This window comes from Lepisosteus oculatus, chromosome 4 (assembly GCF_040954835.1).
Source record: "Lepisosteus oculatus isolate fLepOcu1 chromosome 4, fLepOcu1.hap2, whole genome shotgun sequence".
NCBI classification, from domain to species: Eukaryota; Metazoa; Chordata; class Actinopteri; order Semionotiformes; family Lepisosteidae; genus Lepisosteus; species Lepisosteus oculatus.
This window is the reverse complement of record NC_090699.1, coordinates 18,112,846-18,136,855: the sequence shown is the minus strand read 5'-3', so window position 1 is coordinate 18,136,855 and position 24,010 is coordinate 18,112,846. Positions and strand designations below refer to the sequence as shown.

Sequence of the window (24,010 nt, the reverse complement as noted above, 5' to 3'; positions counted from 1 at the left end):
ATTTGTCAATTAACAAGATGCTTCCAGTGTTGACACTTGGGACTTAAAAGATACAGTCTCGAACGTGATGAATTAAAAAAGACAGATGAGTAAGCTATGAGCTGCAAAGTAATGCTATAATGTGCTTTAGATATGAATATCAACTGACACCCCTGACAGGCCATACAAGGTTTTATTTCATTTCTCACTGTATCTAGGCTTCATACTTTGTCTTCTTTGTTCTCTTTTCATCAAGCTGCTAACATCCCATTCTGACAGCCAGAGACATTTAAAGCACTTTCGTTTAAAATGCAAGTTAGCGTACTTGATTTGTCATTAAAATGCAAAACGACTGCCACCATGGGTACTTGCAGGTAGGCTTAAACAGGTTTATTTGGAATGCAAGGGGCTTAAAATGGCTCCTCTCCTGCTCCTGTGAAAAAGCGAATGGACAGCCATGTTTATGATGAAGATACATTTCTCACAAATACTACACAATTTCCGTTTAGACCATATCACTTTCCTATAATTTTTTGCATGAAAGTTTAAGGTAATGTAAAGTTTTCATTTCCTCGGGACAGGAATTTGATCTTGATTATACCAAAAACATACTTTCAGTTGTCTCACCACACTGCATTAAACTTAACACAAATACACAATGAGTTAATCAAAATAGCTACCACCTACCAGACACACTAATCACCGCGACACTGGCCGCACGGCCTCCTCTTGCATGGAAACGTTTTTATAGTCTGACGAGGAAGAGAAAATCACAGAACCCAACACAACGGTACTGAGGCGAACAAAAGAATCACAGGTTTGCTTGGACGAAGGAGTGTGTCACCAACATGCAAGCTCCACTGCTGCTGGAACACACAGAACGGGTGTGTTTGATGAAACCAGGGAGGGTAAAATTACTAGCACATATATTATAATGTCCTCTTAGGCCATAAAATTAACCACTTCAACAAAAGTGACCAAAAGACAGAGCTTTTCATCCTCACACAGTCCGAGAAATAACAACTTCTAATGCACATTTTGTCATCTGTCATTGTTTGCGTGAAGCACACCGACGCCACATTTTTAAGAAACTCGTAACCTAATGGCAGAGATGTAGGAAGCAGCAGAAAACATTCCTCGACTCAACGTCAGAGCTCAAGGCCTGGGGCATATACAGCCCAGTCTGTCCAGAAAATCCCTCTCTCAAACACTACACATGCAGAGGGCACCAAAAAGTATTAGCGCCATCATTTATTTCATTGTACATTTAATGTGCCACTGTTTTGACCCAATCGGACTGATAACATTTTAAACAACTGTATCTACAGTATTTAAACAGGAGGTGGATTCACTTGGAACACATTTATTCAGTGCAGATACTGTAGGTTTTGCAAATATGAAGCAGGGTTTTCATAACCTACTGTATATTATTGCCAACTATAACAATTCTGCCTAAATACATTACAAGCCTGGTCTGAGTCGTCATCATAGTGTTCTAGTCATAGTGATCAAGACCTGCTCACACCAACACAGAAGTGATCGCTATTTATTTAAAACTACTTTTAGCTCATTTAACTGACAACAACCACACGAGTTCTCAATTTACTGTACAGTACACATCCAATTGCCAACAAAAAGCCAAAACAGGTGTGTGCCTTGCTTTGTGCACAGATTCACTTCATGACGGGTGCCAGGAACCCCGCTAACACGGGGCGTGTGCTCCTCTCAAGAAGGGGGATAAGGCCACCCAGATTCTTCAGCATGTCCTGTAAGAGGTTAGATGTCAGCTGTCAAACCACCAGCAGTCCCGGCCATTGACTCCAGTCACAACGGGGAGGTGAGTGGTGTCACCCCTGGGTTGTAGCACGACTGCAGAAAGCTGCATGAAATACCCATCTAGTGGCAAGTGGACGACAACATAATCTCCCTGTGTTTTTTTTTCATGTTAATATTAAAGGCTTCTCAGTGTCACAGCTTTAACTAATTGATGAGGCACCTTGAAAAAGATGCACTGCATGAAAATGGTAAAAAAACATGTCAGGCAGCTCCTTAACTTGGAGTCAGATGCTTTCCTATGCCTCTCTCTCACTACAGCTTTCCCTTTTCTCGAGATGTGACCCACCTTCGAAATTTCCGGGGCTGAACCTGCCGCACAGCTTACAGCAATGACTGAACTGGGGTCTCAGCAGAAGCCAGTGTGAGCCGCGCATATTTGGGTACGAATATTCTGCATGGAGGAAAATAAATGTTTATGTAAAAAAATCCTGCTAAATATTTTATATGCACACACTGATCCAAGCTTTCCACTCATACTCCTGAAGTAGTACCAAGTTGAAGGTTTTTTGTTCCTAAGGTACAGTATATCAAGCAGCAACCTAGTCCCCTGTCATTCTGCTGAAAGGCATCTCTCAACTGCGAATTTAATATCTACACTTATCGGGGGTGATGTCTTTCCACAGGGCAAATTAACATGCTATGAAGACCATCAGAACTATTTCATCTGTCAGGGAGACGCATGAAGATCACAGTGGGAGAGCCTTTCACTGAACTGGATGCAGATTTTAAGTGAAGATGCTTTTAAGAAGTAATTACCTGAATAAAACTGTTTTTTTGTCTTAATTTTTCTTTGAATTGTTACGTTTTATGGAAATGTTTAAATGTCTACACCATTACTCTTCATCATGCAAAGATATTTACGATTCTTTTAACTGGAAATGTACAATTTCTTCTGTCCTTATAGCACACTGTGCCTTAATATATTGAAACCAATAAATTGACTTGCAGTGCTGAAGGAACATGATTAATCACACTATTGATTTAATTTGTCTCATACTTGAGTTATTCGGTTTACCATTTGGTTTACGATTTTTGGTTTTTGGGGTATTAAAACCTAATTTGACAAACATACAGTACAGCTACGTTAGAGTGTTCTCCCGGCTTAAATTATTTACGTATAGTTTCACGTCTTGCATATCAAATACTAAAACTAGTGATAACATAGGGCAGGACAAAACAAAAATATTGTGCAAAATCAAAATTTACTTCAAAATATTACATGAATTAAAAGTACGTGAGCAAAAGAAGTTTTGCATTCTGTATTGAAAAAGCAACTGCACATTTTTTGGAATGACAGAATTAATTTACCAAGCACAGGTAATGTTAAGTATGAATACCACATGGGGCATATTTTCACAGTAATAGTCTCCTGACAAGCTTTTAAGATCCATATCTGCAATTAACAAGTAACTGTTTTCCATCTGCAACTGTCCTCTGAGTAACCTTGTTAATACCCATGGTCCCATTAAGTCGTTTCTGGGTACCAGGTCTGCATCAATACCTGTGGTCAAATTAAAAATATAATTCCCTACTAGGATCGAAGAGTATCATATTACAGAAGGGCTGGTGCACGGGGAGTCTGAGTGTGAATGAACACTGCATGTATATTTCTGGTGTCCTTATTGCTTTTTCAAGTCAAGACGATAAAAGCAATTGTAGAAATAAATGGGAAAGGCCTCACAGAAAGCCCTCCACGGCCAGCAGAAGACTAAATAAAGAGAGTCATGCAGCTCATGCTTATGCTCATTCAATATACTCCAAATTTAGCATGGATTTCTTTCACAATGTGCATAATGCAAATCAATATTTGCCTCTGATCTAAATTTTCTAGATAATATTGTTAACAGACTTCTTTCTTTTGTAACTTTCCTCAGCTAGAAGCACTATAAGCCACCTTCAGCATGGAAGCTCAACAACATGGATTTTGATTCAAAATTGAGACCCTCCGGTAGAAGTTATACTGTATGTGCTTCTGTCAAAGCACAAAATGAAGTGACAATGGATAATACTTCGCAGCTAAACACTAGTATTGCATTCGCCGCATCGCCAAACGCATCCTAATAAAACTTTCTGTCTTTCGGAAGCATTATTCAAACCAACACACCCTGAGAGTGAAGAGGTTACTAAGGAAGCCCCTGGCGCGGCAAGGCTTTTTAAGTGTAGTGAATTCTCTGTAGCAGCTCTTGTGGTGGGTACAGTGTGCCCATTTGGACTACATCACTCCTCTGAGCTCTAGAGAGCAATCAGCCCTCCCCCACCTCCACCCCCACATCCCCCCGTATCAGGGCTCTGCCCTTTGTGACAAATCACCTGGCCCCTGCAGCTCAGAGGTCTGTCTCAGACAGTGGTCCTAATCTGCAATCAGCAAACCTAGATTAAACTTGATTGTATGACCATGACAAACCTCCTCACCACCCTCACCAAAGACAACCGAGTTAGCAAGAACACAGGCATCCCCTTAGTTCAGCGGTGTATGGAAATCTAGTCAAGGTTTGTTCTTCCTTCATTTTCTCTCCGTCTGCTGGTCATTAAGCCTAACAAGGCACTACAGCCTGTTGAGCAAAGGGCAATATGAGTAATGGGCTACCCTGCTCTCCCATTACCACAGGGTAAACTGCACTACACTGCTTCAGCTACCTTAACCATCTATAGGTCTTAACATGAAGCCATTGCTCATTAGATTGGGATACGAGACATTAACCATTTTAAAGAGTAGCACTGGTCTGTAAAGAAGCCAATAACATAACAAAAAGGGGCGGGTTTGCTTTATAGAAATACCCTCGTTTTTGCATCAAGTCTTTGCTCAGCCTGCGGAGAGGCTAGATAATGCACCCTCAGATTTATCTTGGCTCCTGTCTGATTTCAGCTTCATGTTAAAGAACATCATTAACAAAGATGGAACCTGTCTGAAGTCCAAGACAGCTGCAAAAGGTTTGCTTTAATGTGCAAATGATCACCCATGTCAAGGCACAGGTGAAAAGTGTGATTATTTTAGTACATTATGCAGTTAGAAAGACGAGCTGAAGATCAGGGAGAATAGAAGGCTAGCAAAGTGCAATGTGCATGGAAAATATTGCATCAGTATTAAATTGCACACCATTAATAATTACAAATAAATACAAGTACTTTCCCTGTATGCTCACAAGGTTAGACAGCTTGGTATCTATGTAATTACCAGGCGTTTAAAAAACTGAAATTTAATATAGTTTAATATAATATAATTATTGGATTATTTAATGACAGTTTGAAATGTGAAAGTTTACTTAATTGCAAATGGGTATTCATATATTTGAAAAGCTAAAGACATTGCGTGGTTAGCACTACTGGCTCATAGTTCACGGGTCCTGGGTTTACTCCATCATTCTGTGTGGAGTTTGCCTGTTCTCCTTTAGCTTCCTTCCTGCTGACTGGGTTAATCTGGATCTGGACGTGGGCGTGCAGGTGCCCATCAATGAGCTAGGGCACCAGCATGTAGGAAAGCAAACTCTAGGGTATGGTAAAATCTCATGGATTAAATATCCTGCCCATTCCAGGAGGGTGGAGCAACAGGTTAAAAATTATCCATGAGTCTAATAGACGGCGTCTCTGATACTGATAACAGTTTATAATAAGTCTATTCTCATGAAACAAGTGAGATACAGTATATATTTGTCAGTTTCTCAATAGGTTTTACCATATCTAAAGCAGTTGGCTTTTCAAATATCTGATGAGAAAAACAAGATCCTGTCGTTCAGGCAAATTCTTCACATCTCTTTGGATTGTGCTAGGAGTTTAGGCCAGTGCGAAATTTCTTCTCTCAATGACCATGAAAAACAAATTCAATCTTTGGAAGCACATATATTTACTGTAACATGTATATGATGCACATGCATTTGTTTCTGTGCAACAAAGTAGAAAACCTGTGTGTTTGTTCGAGCTTAAACCTAGGCACAACCTTTTTAAGAAAACAGCAAGTCTTTTCACACTCCAGTCAGATGTCTTTTGTTAATACAGTGAGCCTGATCCCCAATAATGCGACATCATCATAGATGCCTCAGTATATTAATAATTTACAGAATGTCATACATATAAATATTTCATTTTCAAAATTGATTTCTAAATGAGCTGCACTGGGGAGATGAGAGAAACACAAATACACAGGCAGTGTTGACTCACCTCTAACATTTCAAAATTGCAAATGGGTTTAAATGCAGCTTTAAAATAATGACCATTGTGAGAGTCAGGGGTGTTTTTACAGGGTCATATTCAATGTTTTTTTTTTAACATGCAAACAATGTTGATTTTTTTTTCATTGAGTGCTCTGAAACAGAAAAAGCAAGTAAACACTAAATGTCTCTAGCCAGTTACCTTTCGTGCTGGCACATTCAGATATGCGATGCACCATGAACACTGGACCTCCTTACTTTTGACCATTCTGTCAATTTCTCCTCAACTGTGCAGCATACCACACTACAATGTGCACAGAAAATGCATGCCACGTCACAAGAAACGGTTGCAGTCTACCTAGCACATTTGTTCTGCAACACTTAAGAAGATTTATGAACGTGCAAATAGTTGCACCTGAAAAATACCAGAGCCAGGCAAGGGCAGCTGGTCAGTGGTCACCCCTGACTAGAGCTGGAACTTAGCATGATCTTGGTCAAACGGTTTCCTCGCCAGCCACAAAGCCATAGCCCTTTCTTACAAAACCCCAGGAGCATGCAACGTGCAGAGCTGTGACACGCTTGGGTTATGCAAAGGGGAAAAGAAAAGATGCAGAAAAAGTGTAAACAATGAGACTGTTACCCTACAGACTGGCATGCACTCAAAGAAGCTGTAAAAAAAACGCAAAATATATAATACACACTGAAAATAGATATATACAAGCATTTCAATCTTTGTTGACTTAGAGATTTATCAAACGTGAGACCACTGCATTACACATTGGACAGTTCCTTTAGTGGTCTGGAAAGACACTTGCTGCCAGTGGGAATGCTGACCCCCCCATGGTCTCACTAGTGTTTCACTGATCCGGGTAAACGACGAACATCACACGCATCCACGACCGCTTCCCACCCCCCCTTCGACCAGGACGGAAATACTACGACCCACTCGAAACAAAAATCAACCAACTCTTTCACTCACTGAAGTAATGCTGAATTTTGTGATCATGAAATGCAATATATTACACATCTGTATACGTACCCAACCACCAAGAGCAATTCATTGTAGCTGCTGGATAGTTAATGTATGGATGTGACCATTGTTTTTTTTATAAAGCTATGAAATTAAGTCAGGTTTCTATCGTTGTTTAACTGTACCTAAAGAAAGAGCAAAAATAAACTCTTACACTGCACATTAGGGATTGCAATTCCTCACAATTATCCATATTATATTAATTGCTAACCACAGGATGATAACCATGTTTCTTGTTAATTCATGCTATACAGGCACTTGCTGGGCATCAGAAAGGCAGAATTGTGCAGGGTGGTTCAGTAAAACCCTGTTGCTTTACCTTGAGCAAATGAAAGGGCAGAGCAGATTTCATGCAATATTAGTTTCAAAGCATTGGTTCATTAAGGATATTAATTTTCTGATATGTACACATTTATGCGTGACACAGTGGAGCTGTACAGGATTTAGCAATTATTAATATGTGACAGAATCAAGCTCAAAGCGAATCAATTAAACAGAAGAATTCACAATCTGAGTAGAGATAACTGCCTCAGACTACAATTTTCACATGACAAAAAAGGGCCATTCAGACTCCTTCAATACCTGACAGGTCAAGAAAGAAGTATGAAACAAAAGCACCTTATAACCATCATCTCTTCTTTTTACTTGTCAGATCAACTTTGCTAGTGTCGCCGTTGAAATGGCATCACCATACCAGCTGCCACGAGGTGATTTTTCATGTCTTGTCACAGAAATCTTTTATTCTATTTGCTCTGCATTAACATGTCACATTTATTGATCAAGCCCTTTATGCAGCCACAGCAGGGCCCCATTCTCTTGTGCTTAAGGGTCTCTGATGTCTCGATGACATCCCAGGCCAAATAATGCACATATTAAAATGCACTTAATGCAGAAATGTGTTTGTGCATGACAGGTACATTAATATCAGCCTGAGATGCTGATATATTCACAATTGCTATTGTTACAATACTTCTCCATTAGAGAAGCAGCCATCTCTGCAGCATGACGTCAAGCCACGGTGAAAAGGGCTCACTTAGTCCTGAACAAATTAAAATACCAGCACTTAGAAGATCTGATTATCTGGAGATAACAAAGCACCTCCTTTTCAAAATCCAAAATCTAACAAGAGCGCTAGTACAAACTTGGTTCCCCCTCACCAAAACAAGACTCACAACCAGCAGTCTAGGGGGCTCCTCAGACTGCTTCATTCTAACAGCTCTCAAATCTACTACTATCACAGTGCGCCATTTAATCAGATCATGTTGAAAACACTTTCTAATGGAGGCTGTAAGAAAACTACTCATGTCCGTTTAGCACTGCTGGGTACACCCATCTTTCTCCGCAATGGACACCCCTACCTCTGCAGCCAGTCAAGAGAATAAGTTACCAAACTTGTAAGGTTGCAAACTTGTAAGTTTTACAAAACCAATTCCTATCAAACGCACCAGTAACAGGCATGGAGTAGCTACCAGATCTTGAAGCCAGAGCGCAGTGTTCAACCCGAATCTCTGCCTGTTCCAGGTCAGCAGTGTTACTACCCCAGGTTAGTTCAGCTTTCTAAAAAGGTGCCATTGGCACCAAGCCCGTTAAAGAAGTGGGCATCTGTCTGTGGAACCTGGAGAGCGTTGAATTCTCCCAGCTTAATGGAGTTCGCCGCTGTCTGGGGAGTGGCGCTGTGCGGCTCCGAACCCAGGTTACTGAATCCTGGCAGGAGCTGGGCTGCACACCTCCATTCTACATCAGGCAGCCAGGTTTGCGCTGCACACACCTGCACGCGGGACCGTGCTTGAGCAGCTGTGGTCCCCTGTGGCTCCAGGTTTGCTTTCCAGGCAGCCCGGCCACAGAAGGAACGACAGTAACATGGAATGACAATTACATCAGTCGGCATGTTCAATCAGATGTACTACTCGGCACAGTCATTTTCATGGATGTACTGTAGACTCAGTTGACTCAAATCTAACCAGGAAAAAAAAAACAGGCTTTTAACATCACAGGCTTTGTGATGATCTCTTTATACCACGACCAGAATGAAGTATGAATCACATCACCTAAATAAAGACTTTCACCTTGGAACTGTCACATTTTTTTTTAATGTTGTACGGTGTTGCACAAAGTTAGGTTGTTTAAAAAAGGATTACAGCGTATGCTTAAGCAAAGCTGGTGCTAAAGGATATAATATAACTATGCTTAAGGGTCAAAAGATATAGTAACAGCATACTGGTGACTAATATTAGTCACAACTCCTAATAATACACATGGAGGCTTTTAGCACATCCCTTTCAGTCTGGACACCATTTAAAGAAAATCCTTATGTGTATCCACACAGAAAGCAAAACACAGACAAACAAAAACATAAAACGTAAAACAAAACAATGCAAACCAGCACAGGGCTGTTTGGAATATTACATGTAATTATTCAAGTTATTTAGCCTTGAAGATTAAAGATGATTTTGTTTTGTTTGACCGCTTTTTCAGATTCCTTTTTTTAATAAGTCATAGGATGAAATCACATGGTTTCATTTCCCACTGGCATCCATAGCAAATCTCATTACATAGGATTCCTCTATTTACCACAGCTCTGTTCTCACTGATGGGCTGAATGAAAAGCAACTTATTAATGGACTCGATCACTGGCAACAAAGCACAAAGGCAATGTCTGAGGACACCACAAACAATTCAGCAATAGCTACAGATAATTCCTGTAAACTCGGTTCTAAGTAAACTTTTTAAACGGGCTTTTTAAAAAAGCAAAAGATTTGATAACTAAGTGAGCAGAAACTTTTCTATATCCAGTGCATAGAAAAGCCAGGGCCTATCACATTTTCCTGATACTGAAGACAGAATACTCGGACAACGAAGAAGAACGATACAGTCAAGGCTATAGTGGACATGTTATCGTTAATGAAATGGATAAACGCTAGAACTGTACAGGAATGCAGCCGTTTGCTAGAAAGTGACCAAACGTGTGGCGGATTCTCAAATATTATATTCAAACATTTGAAGCAAATACTGATTTTACATTTATATCCGCCTATGAGTGTATTTTCTCATTTTTGTAATTAATCAACTAAATAGGAGCTAAAGCGATAATTCATCAATGTGCAGAGAGAGAAAATAGTTTTAATGACTGTGTTAATTTTACACCATAAAAATCAAAACCTGAATAAAACAATTTATTATTAACTAGGGCAGAATCTGCTTATTAAGGTCAAATTCAGCCTATATATCAAACCCACAGCTTTATCATAAAGAATAGTATGGACTTTGTATCAAAAAATGGAAAAATAACAGCATAATAGGAGGCCACTTCAGCTGTGAATTGAAATTCTACTCATTGCATGAAGCCTCATGTGTCACTGGAAATGTTAATTTCTTCCATGCAATGCATCGATGTACAATTGATGCATGCTGTACAATAAATACACAGAATGTTGTTAATACAGCAACCTTTCAATTATGTTTGTACCACTCAATATTTTTGTTTTGCATTATCATGCCAAATCCAGCACTTCTCAGCTGCATAGAACTGAAACAGAAGAGGGATATAAAAATCAGGCAGGAAGATTTTGCAATATCAAGCAACAACCACAAAGTCTGCAATGGACACAGTACGGTTATAATTTACACAACAGAACACGACTTGTAAAATGTGTTTGCGCACAGATGTAAAGATAAAATGTGTCTGAGCAGAGGAGATTCTCTAAAAGCCACACTCTAAAAATATTAAGCAACACCAAATTCAGCTTGCACTTAAAAGTCAGTAGGGCCATGTACAATACATGAATACAGTCATCATGCAGATAATTGGAGTACCTGTCATAATGCTCCCTCCTTCTTCAAGCCTCCATTGTTAATTAAACCAATTGTAAAGATTAATCCACTGCAACTGAGTGAAAGAGACAGTCCTACTCATAATGGGTTTAAAAGTGTCTAGATAATACAATGTGAATTCATTATTAATATGGTGTCCAACCTCTTCCAATCACTGCAAATCAGAGTCTCTGTGACTTAACTCAGTAGAGGCACTTATAAAGAATACAGCGGAGCGTCCGAGGAGAGGGAACTCAAGTCCATGTTAACCTAATTCTTTTACTGAATATCAGTAGACAGAAAGCCTCATCATTTCCTGATACAACATAATGCATTTGCTCTTTCTAAAAGTTGGGCTACTCTACCCCAATGAAGTAACTGCTTCATTAATGTACTTGGGCTCCTAAGAGTGGGGAAAGTCTGGAAAAACAAAGGCCATTAGAAAACGTCCAAATGCGATGACTTGTTGCCAAGTGTGAAGACAGCAGCATTTGAGAAACCTTACCTGCTAGAGGCCACCAGAGGAGAAACTTCTTCACGGAAGCAAAACGACCTTCCACTGTTTCTAACTGAAAATCTTGCAACCCATCCAGTGAATCTCCAAAGAGGAGTAATAGCTTCATTTCCGATATTTGCGCAATTGAGTAACATGTGAATCAAGCAACTGATCTTTCTGAAAACCAAAGGTCACGGAGGGAATCTGTGGTGAGACTGACTGCAACACGTAAAATAGATAGTATGTAGCATATTAACAATGATCTTAATAAAATCCCCCAATTAGATAATAGATTTACTGGCTTTCTTCCTCCCTCTTAAGAGTGCTCTGAAAGACCGTGATAGGACCTCTTATATTCCCATCCTGCAAAATGTCCATCAGCTTATTTGACCCAGACTTGCGGGGTTCAGCCTAAGACAACTGCTTCTGTGGCGACAAACAGTACTTCTCAAAGCCAGACTCCTGCTTGGATAACTGGCTAAGTACACAACAGCCACCCCAACATTTTTGTTTAATTGCATAGGAATGTACACATAAGCATGATTATGCACAGTTACATCTGTGCTTTCACGTAGAACAGGCCACAATTTGAGGCAGAGCTCCCCTTTAATTGAGGTGCTGTAAGCTAAACAAATCTCTTGATGCCTGCACTCACTCATCTCACTTCAATTAAACAGAACAGATCATAGACCAACTAGCATCTGTGGTAGCTTCTGAGAACTTTGGATTGCATACGTAATACTGCATCCTATATCCAACATATTATGAGAACAGTGTCAGGACACAATGTAGTTATAGTGTGCTTTGGCCTCTACTACTGGGAATATTGCATATGGTGTCCATGTTTAAAATTTCAGCATGCTCTTAGCAAGGGAAATAAGCTCCAAAGCAAAGTTTTCATTTGAATTATCCAAACCATAAAGGCAAGACAGTACAGAAACGCACCAAGGACAATGCACTGCCTCTCAGATCAGTTTTGCATCGTTTGGGAGAAAGTAACATGACAGAGCAGGGTGCGTGGTGGGGGAGGGGTCTTTACCTCAGTGAGTTAAAGCTCAGATCCAGCCGTTTTGCCAGCCTGCCAAAGCGTACTCCTAAGAATTCTGGGAGTTCTTCACAGTCGTGTCCAATATAACTCACCTGCAAGTACCACGTGAAAAAAACAATGCACCTCAGAAACTGAGAAAAAGTGCACCATAACTTGAAACACAAAACAAATCATACAACTGCTTTTGGCTCACGGGCAACAGCATCAGACACAAAGGAAAAGGGTTGAAAGGCCATTTGATTTTACAGACAGGAGAAAGTAAGAAAGCTGGAAAGAAGCAGTTCTCATCTCGTGGAGAATGTGAAAAATATTAAGCACTTATTCTTTATCATCAATCAATTTCACATGCAGGTTATGTTTTTCCTGATGTGCACATGCGATTTGAGTTTTTCTGTACTACAAAGCCCACAACTCTGCTATTTCAAGTATGCATGCACACGTGTGCCCTTGAGTCTCTACGGTTTTCTTACTTACAACTTAGTCTTATGATGGTGCTACACTATCCACATAGGAGCAGCTCATTAGTATCAAAAGTCACAATTGAAAAAACAAAAACTGAATTAAACTAGTATGTGAAATGATCCTGAGTGGCTACGAGCTGACATTAAGCCCAAATTGTGCAGTGCAAAGGAAACGTGCAAAAGCAAGTGTTTGGAATATTTCACACTTACTTGAGTCCCATTCATCACGACCCTTGACTCGCTGCCTGCCATCACTGTATGGTGACAATTCGAGATGTCTGTGTGAGAAAGAAAATGGGAGAGCTGCAAGCGAATCTCTGTTCTAGTTCAGAACGAGTGGCACAACTACAGACGTGAATTTTTAGCTGTGTTTTTAAATGTGGCAGAGTTTCCACGTTCCCTTTCTACAGCTTAATGTTCCCAGTTTCACCTCTTCCGCACTCTGGCAGTCAGCTGATCTCAGGCGGAAGCACGCGCTACTACTGGATTTGCACAGATAAATCTCTCAACTGCCTCAAATTTGGGAGTTTATCAAGTGCGTGCGATTTAGTTGTGACGCGGGTATATCTTTTTTTATTAATCGGGTTATTATAATAACCTCTTCCTATAGAATTAATTTCAAGAGGTTTATTAAATTACACTATATAGGGCCAGAAACTGTATTGTGGCTTAAATGAATAAACAAAACAATCCATTTTAAGACCGAGATCATTAGTAGTAATGCTAAAGACAATTATAAATGCTGTATTTGATTTTTGGATTTAAGGACAGTCATTTAAATTGTTAACGGTCGTAATTGCTTCTGTGCCGGGAATAAGCGCCTTGGGGCAACCTGTTGTGAAAGGCGCTCTATAAAAATGAATTGAATTGCATTGAATTGAACAACGGAAGCTACTGGAACGTTTAGTACACTGAAAACAAAGTTTCAGATGAAACGCCTAAACCACAAGTAGATTACAAGTAGATTAAACTACGCTGATCACACACTAAGGAAATCACTGTGGTTTACATGCAGTTCTGCTGGCGTATTTTCTTGCTTGAGTTTACATACCAACAACAAATGGTTAAAGCACATAACATACGTCGTAATAATGTGCATTTCACCTATGCAAGCCGTGTAAGCAGCTTGCACACATGTTAATGTAGATACCCGATGGATTGGAGCCAGCTATATTCAGATGGCCGAGATATATGTAAATAAGAGAATATGACCGCTCGGTCGCTTGAATAGCCGCGCTGTTCCGCGCCGGCCAGCCCAGCCTGCTCGCGCAAGCTCCGCTGTCCAGGACAGAGCTGCGGGCTCGGAGCTGAGCTCGCGGGACGCGTCACGAGGCACCTCCCCCAAGCGGAAGTCTTGCACTGAAAAGACTGGTTGTGTAGCTCCGGGACGGCGGCCAGGCGGGGTCTCCAAGTGTCATTTCGGATGCATTTGAGTAATGTTGGTATTATGTGTTTCTCTGATATTGTTTATTGTTTGTAACGTGTCCACAAAGGCAATTAAAGGAGTGTGTATATCTGAACTTTACTTTTTTTCCGCTGTCTTTTCACATCGGAACATTATAACCTATTATCTCAGGTAATGTCGCTGACCGAGTTTTGTACTGTACTGCATTTGACTTATTTTAAAACCTTAATGTATCTGCTACCCTGTTCTGTTTTATTGCTCTGATTTTAAAATGCAAATTAAATGTGTTCTCTATATTCATAATGTTGCATAATATCTGTGTTTGAAAGCGTTATTTAGGCATTATGTCTGCGCTATTGCAGTTTCTAGTCTTTCAGCTTCAAAATACTACGGCTTGTATGTTTTTTTTTTATATTTTAGAAACATCCTTTCACTAAACTCGCGTTTAATAAGAAATAAAACTTTTTGAAATCGCTTTTGTTTTTGGCTTCATTTTTAAAAAGTTAATGCTATTTCATGACTATCTTACCATTTACATTGTACAGTTACTGTATTTACACAAATATTTGGAAAGTCCTGCGGTAATTAAACTTTTAGAATGAAATTACCGCAATAAAATATACGTCATTTAATTTAGAATTGTAGTTAAGTAAACATAAAAAACGAAAACAATTTCCGCCGTGTGTAATGTAAAAGACACACAGTAATTTGTGTGGAAAAAAAACCCGTGCGACTGGCACTACATCAGAATTAATTGAGACTACCATATTGTACTCTAGCGTTTTTATCAGTTTCTTATATTTGAAGAGACATCCTTTCTCCGTCCCACGAAAGGCGTTCGTCCACTAAGAAAAGAGCTGAAAGATTTCTAACACATATGGTACTTCTGTGCTGTAAATAATTATATTTGCATGCAGGGAGTGATTCATAAATATGTCACCGGTATGAAATATAGGTAGGCATTTCAAACTTTCTATTTAAATATCATGAATTATAGCCACGAAAAATGTGTTCCCATTTAAGGGTAATACCGAGTATTTGGTGTCTGGTGCAGAAGCCCATCCATCACGCAGACAATAAAGAGAGTTTTTGCCTGACGTTGGAAATGTATGGTTGCCCTTCTCTGCCCTAATAACTCAAGCACTGTGTCAGTCCCTGACAGCCTTTGCAGAAAACAGCAACCCTGTTATCAATCAAAAAAAGCCTTTTGCATATTTTTAACTTTTACTCTGATCAGCGAGACACCCTTTTAATGTATGAATTATATTAGAAACCGTTTCGGTACTTCTAGAGCCCTTTTTGAAAATGATGTATTCCGTTTGTGGGGGGGCACAGGTTGAAAGCTGACAGACCGCATTCCGTACGTGTCCGAAACAGGGTATTTATTAATGGTACAATTCAAGTTACGCCCTTTTTTTTTCCCAAATTGCGTTTTTTTTTTGTAATGCCCGATTTTGTTTATATTATTGGACTTTAGAGGACAATAATAATTTCCACATTCATAGTGCAGTGCGGTTAATATCTCACAGTAGGCTACTATGCAGAAGTATTTCGAACAATTAACATGGATACAAATATTAAGATTTTCTATTTCATGTGAAATAGTTTTATTATATAGGCTTTATTATTTGGGGGGGGGGGGTGAGATGGGTTTATATCTACAGTATAGATATTTGTTCTCCGTGTTTAGAAATCGGGAGACTCGTCAGAAACGGAAAATGTAAAGATGCTGAGACGAGTAAGATCCGAAAACAAACTTAATAGTCGGTCTCAGCTCAAGTGTTGTCTTTTTATACGATTGTTACTCTTTTTTGTAAAAGTCAGGTTGTAAATTATTTATTTTTATGCATAAAAAACATTATATAGCACTCGTAAGATTAAGCTAAATATGTTTCTCAATGAGTAAAGGAAAAGAAAAGTCAGTCCTGGTTATCTGGTTTGAAAAATATGCCTGCAATATGTCATTAAATGCTTATGCTTTCAAAGACATCTCTAAAACGCTTTTCCTAATGTTTGAGAGCTCAGCTTGTCGACTGCTCTGATTGAAAGTTTCGGTAGGAAAATCTGCATCCTCAACAACTTTGTAAGGCCTATAAGACAAAAATAATTATTCCTTGTTTTATCAAATTTACTTTAAAAAAAATAAGTATTACTGTTAGAGTGTGCTTTGTAACCAAGACAAATACCATTTTACTGTATTCCCATCTACAGGAAAATAAGAAGAAAGCAAAAAAAAATCCGAATTAAACAGAAAATACCTTTTCTCTCCCCAGCCTGAAACGCAAAACGTTATCTGATATTACAGACTTGCCAAATTGTTATGTGTGGAGAGACAGATCGAAAATGTTGAAAATCTGGGTATAGGAAATATTACAAGACAACGTTTTTGCAAACCTTCGCAAACCCTTCCTTTCAGATTTTGGAAACAAGTCGCTCCAGCAACGTCCAGTCCAGGTTTTCCTGCTCTCTGAGATGACCTGTCAAGCGGATTACCGTAGAAGGAGATTAATAGGGGAGGCGGGTTGCAATAATAATCGTTTTGTTTGATGTGACAACTTTGATAGGCGTTGATTTACTTACAAACTGATAGGCTTTTAATTGAGCGCCTCTATCCAGCTTGAGATGAAAGGAAAACCGCGTTGAAAAGCTGCCCGATTGCCCTGGAACCTCAATACTGATTAGCCATCTCAACGGTGAATAGTTCAAGGCATTTTTAAACTTCTTTTCTCAAAGATCTGTCTGTCCCTCCTTTTTTTCTCCGAAGAAAATAAATCATTTCCATTGTGTGCAAATAAAATCGACTTGACATCCCTGTCAATAGCTCGTAGGTGAAATTAAGTTTGGACTCTGGACTGTTAATTATGTTTTTTTTTTTATTTGGAGAGTCCAGAAAGAAACTGTTTCTGCGCGTTGAAATGTAATATTTATGTAAAACAAAATATTTTGCTTACCTCTCTAAACACACGGGATTCGAGGCTGTGACTTTACAGAAATGTATATCGAGCAATTATTGTTCTACAATTATGTAATGACAACAATATCAGAAAAGGTAGCCTGATATCCTTGTTAGATCAATTTGAAAGTTAACGGGCGAGGATGAAGCTGCGATTTTAATCGGTTGTTTTGGAAGACAATAAAATAAATGTATTGCATTTTTTAAATGCATTGATTTTTTTAAACAAACGTTAACTTGTGTCTTGATGAGAATGCGCCTTTCTACGCATATTAAAAATAATAAAGGTTGGTGTCCCATCTTTACTTCATGACAATGTTTCTTGTTAAACTGCCACTGTAGTTTAATTCTTTAGGCTACTGTATCTAAAGCAAATTCAAGTCACATTGCTTTCACCTTTGATTCCCATTATTTCCAAAGTTTTCAAAAAAAAACTTCCCACAGTCGACTCCCCCTCGTTGTAATTAATCTCTTAGTCTTTCACATCAGGAGGCAGGATAAACACAAGTAGAAAACAGACAGAAGTCTCTCTGGTCCTGTAGGAAAAACAGCTGTTCCAAGCACTTTAATGCAAATGAACACAAATGAAGGTTTCGGCTCCTTTTTTTTCGTATTTCAGTACACTTAATCAATCAATATGACTAGTCATTAAAAACGGAAAATGGATGAGGTGTGAGAAAAAGGGGAAAGAAAATCAGGGCTCTCCTATGTGTGCGTGTGTATGTATGCGTTCATACAGACATAAACACAGCCGTCTTTTTATCGCAGCTGTTTTAAACATCGAGGTTATCGATTCCTGTATTTTAAAACAACAGCTGTGGGACGGTGTTTACCAGGACAAAGGTGGATTTTAAATACGAGTTCTTGCTGAAAGAATCTGGTTCAGGAATTTTGTCCCGACTCCGAGGCACTGTCCTTGGACTTTCTTGTTAAACGTGTTATCATCTCCGAACATTTTTGTTGGTGCCGAGGACTACACGGGCCGCCAAGCCAGGCCGGAAACAAACCCAAAGATTATTAACTCGTACATTTGAGTGAAAAACACAGAGAAAACTGAACTGCAGAAGTAAAGGGGCGGAAGCCATTCCCCTTACCCCCTCGTAATCCACAGCCTATAAATCTTTTGATTTGGTAACAGCACGACATGAAACCGAGGAGTCATAAAAAATATTTTCGTTTTCTTAAATGTATCAACCTTGAAAGGAGATGTATGTGTGTAAAATCAGTCCCGCGGTAATATAAAACGGCTAGTTCCCACGTCGCATCACAAGCGACCCCGCTGAAGGTGGAGAAATGAGTCTTGGCTATTTTGACATCTTCAAAACCTATAGAGGAACTTTTCAGATCAATATAAAAACCCTCAAAGCAGAATCAGACGGAGAGGGTGCCCAGAGGGCTCACCCTAACCGAGCTGCGTCTGTCTTCTGTTGCTATACAAATTGAATTTACTTTGAGGACGAATTCTTCTCTCCTTAAAAACTGAACGGGCCCTGTTCAAAAGAGCCGTCTTTTTTTATCCTTTTCACTTGTTTTTTTTTTTCCTTCTTTCTCCCAGTCACACCAGGCTTGTAATCAGCAACAAACGTTGACATAAATCAAGGGCGGATTGACAGGGACTGACAAATAACTGATTGATTGCGGTCGAGCCGAATTGACAGTTGACGGAAGGGCGGAGAGGGAAACAGAAAGGAGGAGGATAGTGCACGGGTGGCACGTGACAGCCCCCATCCCGCGGCCTCCTCATTGGTCCGCTCCCGTCCGCCGCCTCCTGATTGGACCGTTTGAACCCCCCGACGCGAAATAAGTTGATCTTGTGTTTGACGTAGCAAAGCAGAAACACAGAACATACGCCGTTTACGCGCGACAGCGACACAAGCCACAGGCATCAAGAAAGATCGATAATTATTTTATTTAAACATGACTACTTAATTAAGTGTGAAGACAACGCTTTTGGAGGAGGGAAAAAAAAAGAAAACCTATCAGGCTTTTAATGTCGTAGTATCTAGTGGCATAGTTTGTACACATCGACGGTTGGGTGTGGAAATGAAATTGCGAAAATATATTTTAAATAATCACTTTCAGTGCTGTAGTAATGGAATTAATAACAGAGAGGCACACTTCGTTCCATAGGAAGAGTTATAAAGAGTAACTGTAATTCATTTTCAAATGAATCTACATATTACAATCCTATAAATGACCGATAAACCAGTTTTTAAGATGTGGGTCTTTTCCCAACTAGCGCTTGACCTATAGCGCACGTTTACAGGACAATTACAGAGTAACTTAAGCGTCTGTTTTCACAGAAACCAGAACTATCCCTGCGACGTTCACTGCTAGCTGTGTGCGCGCAAAGGGGAAGCAAAATCTCTAGCTGCCGTGAAAAGGGGGCATACGAAACCAAATATTACAACAAAACTCCTCCCCTCCGCAGACAACAAAATAGAAGCGCCTACAAAAAGTGGGACGTCACATCCCCTTGACCCTCCAATCACCTCGGGGTCCCATTTGATTGGAAGGCGGCAAAGGCTTTAATCTCGGACTAATGCAGCTGCTTTTGAAGTGAGTTTCTCTGCCAGATCTCGGGTTGGGAGGACTAGCGGTCGGATCTGTTGGAAGACGCGCTGTGAGCAGAGCCTATGGTACAGAAAGGAGCTTCCGAACTGCGATAGACTCGCATCCCACGCCTGACTGCGGCTTTCTTCATAAGGATTATACATATTTTATTCGCTTTTCGGGGGACAGTCTTCCTATCAATATTATTACTACCGTCGTCGTAATTTCCGAAAGAAGCCATGAACATTTAATTTCTTCCCCCTCCCCGACTTGAATCAGATAAATGCATTCCCAACAATTTCCGTGAGAAGTGGGTCATGATCACATCGCCCTCGATCTCTGCTCTACGAAATAGTAATTACACTAAAGCAGCCTGGGCAAACAGCGGCTCTGGGAATAATAGCAGCGCCGCGGCTCACATCAACAAACCCTTTCTGCACTCCGTTCCTCCTTCGGACCCTCTAAGGCAAGCTAACCGTCTCCCAATCAAGGTCCTGAAAATGCTGACGGCGCGTACGGGACACATTTTGCACCCCGAATACCTTCAGCCCCTGCCGTCCACACCAGTTAGTCCAATTGAGGTAAGGCGTGCAGACCACTATTTCTGCAAATAAAAAAAGCTGATTTAAACACCAACGTTTCTTTATACCTGTTAGTAGAAGATATGTTACCATAACTGTTTTGCAGTTACTGTAAGTCTTTTAAAAATGTACCGTCGCCGCCCCCCCCTCCCCACATTGGGGACATTAAAGGTGGTTATTTGGTTAAACAGTTTATGCGTGATTAGACGACTTGGAGCTGAAACAGTGCAGCAAACTTGGCGTTCTGCGCCGCTGTGTGTTTTTTTTTATGTTCTTGTCGAGGAATCGCAACGAATTGTACGTCTATGGCAAATGCATAAACGAAAGAACACGCAGTGTGATCTAACACCTTAACTGGCGCACAGCTCCAGATATACGCATTGCGTTATAGCTTGGCAGCTCGGCCTCGATAGGAGCTTGCCGGGACTTCAGAATGAGATCGCTACGAAGTTTATTTTCGTATGTGCACAATTGTTGTTTTATTTCGTAATGTGTTGTCTGATTTTTTTTGTTTTACGCAGCTAGATGCCAAGAAAAGTCCACTGGCCCTCCTGGCACAGACCTGCTCGCAAATCGGTAAGCCGGACCCGCCTCCTTCCTCCAAGCTCTCCTCCGTAACCTCGAATGGATCTAGCGACAAAGAGTCCAAATCGGGCCCTTTGAAACTGAGCGATATTGGAGTGGAAGACAAATCGAGTTTCAAACCCTACTCCAAACCGTCAGAGAAGAAGGATCCAGGCTCCGGGACTTCCAGTGGAGAGAAGTCTGGTTTCCGTGTGCCTAGCGCCACCTGCCAGCCGTTCACTCCAAGGACAGGCAGCCCGAACTCCAGCACCTCGGCGTCTCCGCTGCCGTCGGAGGGCAAGTCTGGAGAGAGCCAGGACAAGAAAGAGTCTGACACGAGTAAAAACAGCACGACCGAGGGCTCTGGCACCACCAGCATCAGCCATAGCAGGATAAGCGTGAGCTGTGCGGGAATTAACGTGGAGGTCAACCAGCACCAGGAGACGACGTCGGGCTCGAAACCCATCACTTCCGACTCCTCGTCAGTTTCCACGGCTTCGTCGGCGTCCGTTCTCGGGTCTGGACTTGTGGCTCCCGTTTCGCCCTACAAGCCCGGCCAGACTGTTTTCCCCCTGCCACCTGCTGGCATGACCTACCCTGGGACCTTAGCCGGGGCCTATGCTGGCTATCCGCCCCAGTTCCTGCCCCACGGAGTGACTTTAGACCCGACGAAGTCCAGCAGCCTGGTCAATGCACAGCTCGCCGCCGCGAGCTCGCTGGGCTGCAGCAAGGCCGGCTCGAGCCCTTTAGCGGGAGCCTCGCCGCCGTCCATAATGTCCGCTAGCCTTTGCAGAGACCCTTACTGCTTAAGCTACCACTGCGCAAGCCACTTGGCTGGGGCGGCCAGTGCCTCGTGTACGCACGACTCGGCGGCGGCGGCGGCTCTCAAATCCGGATACCCACTCGTGTACCCCACGCACCCGTTGCACAGCGTCCACTCCTCGCCACCCTCTTTTGCGGGACACCCTTTGTACCCTTATGGTTTCATGCTGCCGAACGACCCCCTGCCGCATGTCTGTAACTGGGTGTCGGCCAACGGACCTTGTGACAAGCGCTTTTCCTCCTCGGAAGAGCTTCTCAACCACTTGCGGACCCACACAGCTTTCACGGGAACTGACAAATTAATCTCCGGTTACCCCAGCTCGTCGTCGCTGGTTGGCGCCGCGGCCGCGGCCATGGCGTGCCACATGCACATGCCCCCCGCGGGAGCCCCCGGGAGCCCAGGCACGCTGGCACTCAGGAGCCCGCACCATGCTTTAGGACTCAGCAGTCGGTACCACCCTTATTCAAAGAGCCCCTTGCCAACTCCAGGCGCCCCGGTTCCGGTTCCTGCAGCTACTGGACCCTACTACTCGCCTTATGCACTGTATGGACAGAGACTGACCACAGCGTCAGCGTTGGGATACCAGTAAAACGGACTAACGTTAATCAATTTCTAGAACACAACGCAAATAGAATGACTTTTATATTAACAGTCCACTTAAGGACCGGATCCGTGGACTCACTGTATTTATTTGTTAGCTTCAAGCGGGACAGTAATAAAATATATGAATTAAAAAAAAAACCCAACAAATTCAGAAGTGCATTACTTTCAAACTGAGCTCTATAAATACCCACGGTAGAATACTAATGAAAATAGGGGTTTTTCTTTTCGATGTTTATTTGAAATTGCTATGATTGTATTGTACGTTCTTATTTAATGTCTCCTTGAAAGAAAAGAATTTACATGCATGTTTGTTACTAAAATCCCAACTTGTCCTTATAATTTTAAATTGCAATTATTTTTAAGGTGTATACCATGGAAAGAGAATTGGTATTTTTTGTATGTATTCTGGAAAAAATAAGAAACAATTCTATTCCAAAAATCCGTCGTCTTTTTTTAAGTGTGAGTTTACAGGGCTGAAAGAAATGTGTAGCGACATTTCTGATCTGTGTACTTTTACAGTATAAATATTCTGGTGCAAAAAAAACGTTTTTAACAAAAGTTGGTTACTGATTTTTAGTTGCATTTGTTTTTCAGGATTCTCAGGTAGCGATGGTAGTTCATTTTAATGAGGAGGAATCTGTGGTGAAGTCTAGGCTACGACTGTTCTCAGGGGATAAAACGTCATAATCGCTTTGTAAAGGTTTTCCGCATATTTCCCCAACAAGATTATCAGAATCGAAAATAACCAAAGCTACAAGTCAGACCAACGCTTTAGAAAGGGGGGAACGCTCTCCGGAAAATCGTATCGTCATTTTTACTCCTGTTCTTTAAACTATTGTAGAACGAAAAGCGGAACAGCTGTCCTATGTGCGTCCGTGTTATTAATTACACGACTTTACAGTGAAAAATGTTTCAAAAAGTGAATTCAAAATAACCACAATGTTAAGCGTTTTTTTCTAAAATGCGTCTACATCCCACCGCGCTTTAGTTCATCCATGTTTTGATTTTTATTTTAAAATGAAGTGGCAAGTCTTTGAAGGCCCTTCGTAAAACGGAATTTCAGCCCTACCTTAAAGAAATAACTTGGGTAATCACTTTGTATGTAAATTAAAATATATCTCTAGTGCCCAGACTTTCCCTTTCTCGTTAATGTTTCTCACCGAAACATTTGAAGACTTCAAAGAAGAATATCCAATGTTCAAAACGAGCTTCGGAAGCGCGTAATTTGATTAGTTGAATATAAACTCGGGATTTTAAGCTATATTGATGGCGCAACTGCAGTTAAACATTTTGTTTATGCCCACTACACGTAAGCATTTCAAAGAGATTTTTTTATCGCGGTTTTAAAAATGCCCTTAAACCTCCACAAAGATTCTACTTCAATAAAGAGAAGGGGAAATGACTGCCGGAAGAGAAACCTGTACAGTCAGGTCAAATGTCTAAATTTAGGATATTAACAGTAAAAAAATAAATAGTTTTTTGTCCATTATGTGATGAAGTGACGTGTCTACGTCTAAAATAATGTGAGTTTGACTTTGGGAGTGCATTTATTATGTGGTATGCTTTTTGTGGTGTTTTTATCAATGTTTTAGTCATCAGTTCAGAAGTTTTTTTTAGTCTGGCGAATTACCGAACAAGAATGTGTAGCATTTTTCCGATTCAGGAGTCGTTTCTGGAATTATTAGCTTAACCAAATAACGCCTTAAACCATTTTATATACGGG

At 40.8% G+C, this 24,010-nt stretch overlaps 2 protein-coding genes across 4 annotated transcripts in view; one reads left to right on the top strand and one right to left on the bottom strand.

Moving 5' to 3' along the window:
• lrmda (leucine rich melanocyte differentiation associated) overlaps nt 1-19,485 on the bottom strand; it is a 328,072-nt gene extending 308,587 nt beyond the window's left edge. Inside the window, exons 1-4 of one of the 3 annotated variants that reach the window (XM_069188887.1) lie at nt 16,791-19,485; nt 16,605-16,687; nt 13,016-13,083; nt 12,336-12,436 (exon numbers count right to left, since the gene is read on the bottom strand). In XM_069188887.1, the coding sequence (XP_069044988.1) occupies nt 12,336-12,436; nt 13,016-13,057 (143 nt within the window). In that variant the 5' untranslated portion in view covers nt 13,058-13,083; nt 16,605-16,687; nt 16,791-19,485. Of the gene's footprint in view, nt 1-11,305; nt 11,460-12,335; nt 12,437-13,015; nt 13,084-13,887; nt 14,621-16,604; nt 16,688-16,790 lie in introns of those variants that run through there. The other 2 variants (XM_069188888.1, XM_069188885.1) reach the window with 2 other exon arrangements.
• Nucleotides 19,486-20,029: 544 nt separating this feature from the next.
• znf503 (zinc finger protein 503) lies at nt 20,030-22,726 on the top strand. Its single transcript, XM_006630260.3, has 2 exons — nt 20,030-20,297; nt 20,819-22,726. The coding sequence occupies exons 1-2, from the start codon at nt 20,034-20,036 to the stop codon at nt 22,271-22,273; spliced, it is 1,719 nt and encodes a 572-aa protein (XP_006630323.2). The 5' UTR covers nt 20,030-20,033; the 3' UTR covers nt 22,274-22,726.
• Nucleotides 22,727-24,010: the final 1,284 nt, after the last annotated feature.

Coding starts and splice junctions, on each gene's coding strand:
- znf503 (XM_006630260.3), top strand. CDS start 20,034: ATGATCACATCGCCCTCGATCTCTGCTCTACGAAATAGTAATTACACT. Junction 20,298..20,818: donor CACCAGTTAGTCCAATTGAG/GTAAGGCGTGCA, acceptor TGTTTTACGCAG/CTAGATGCCAAGAAAAGTCC.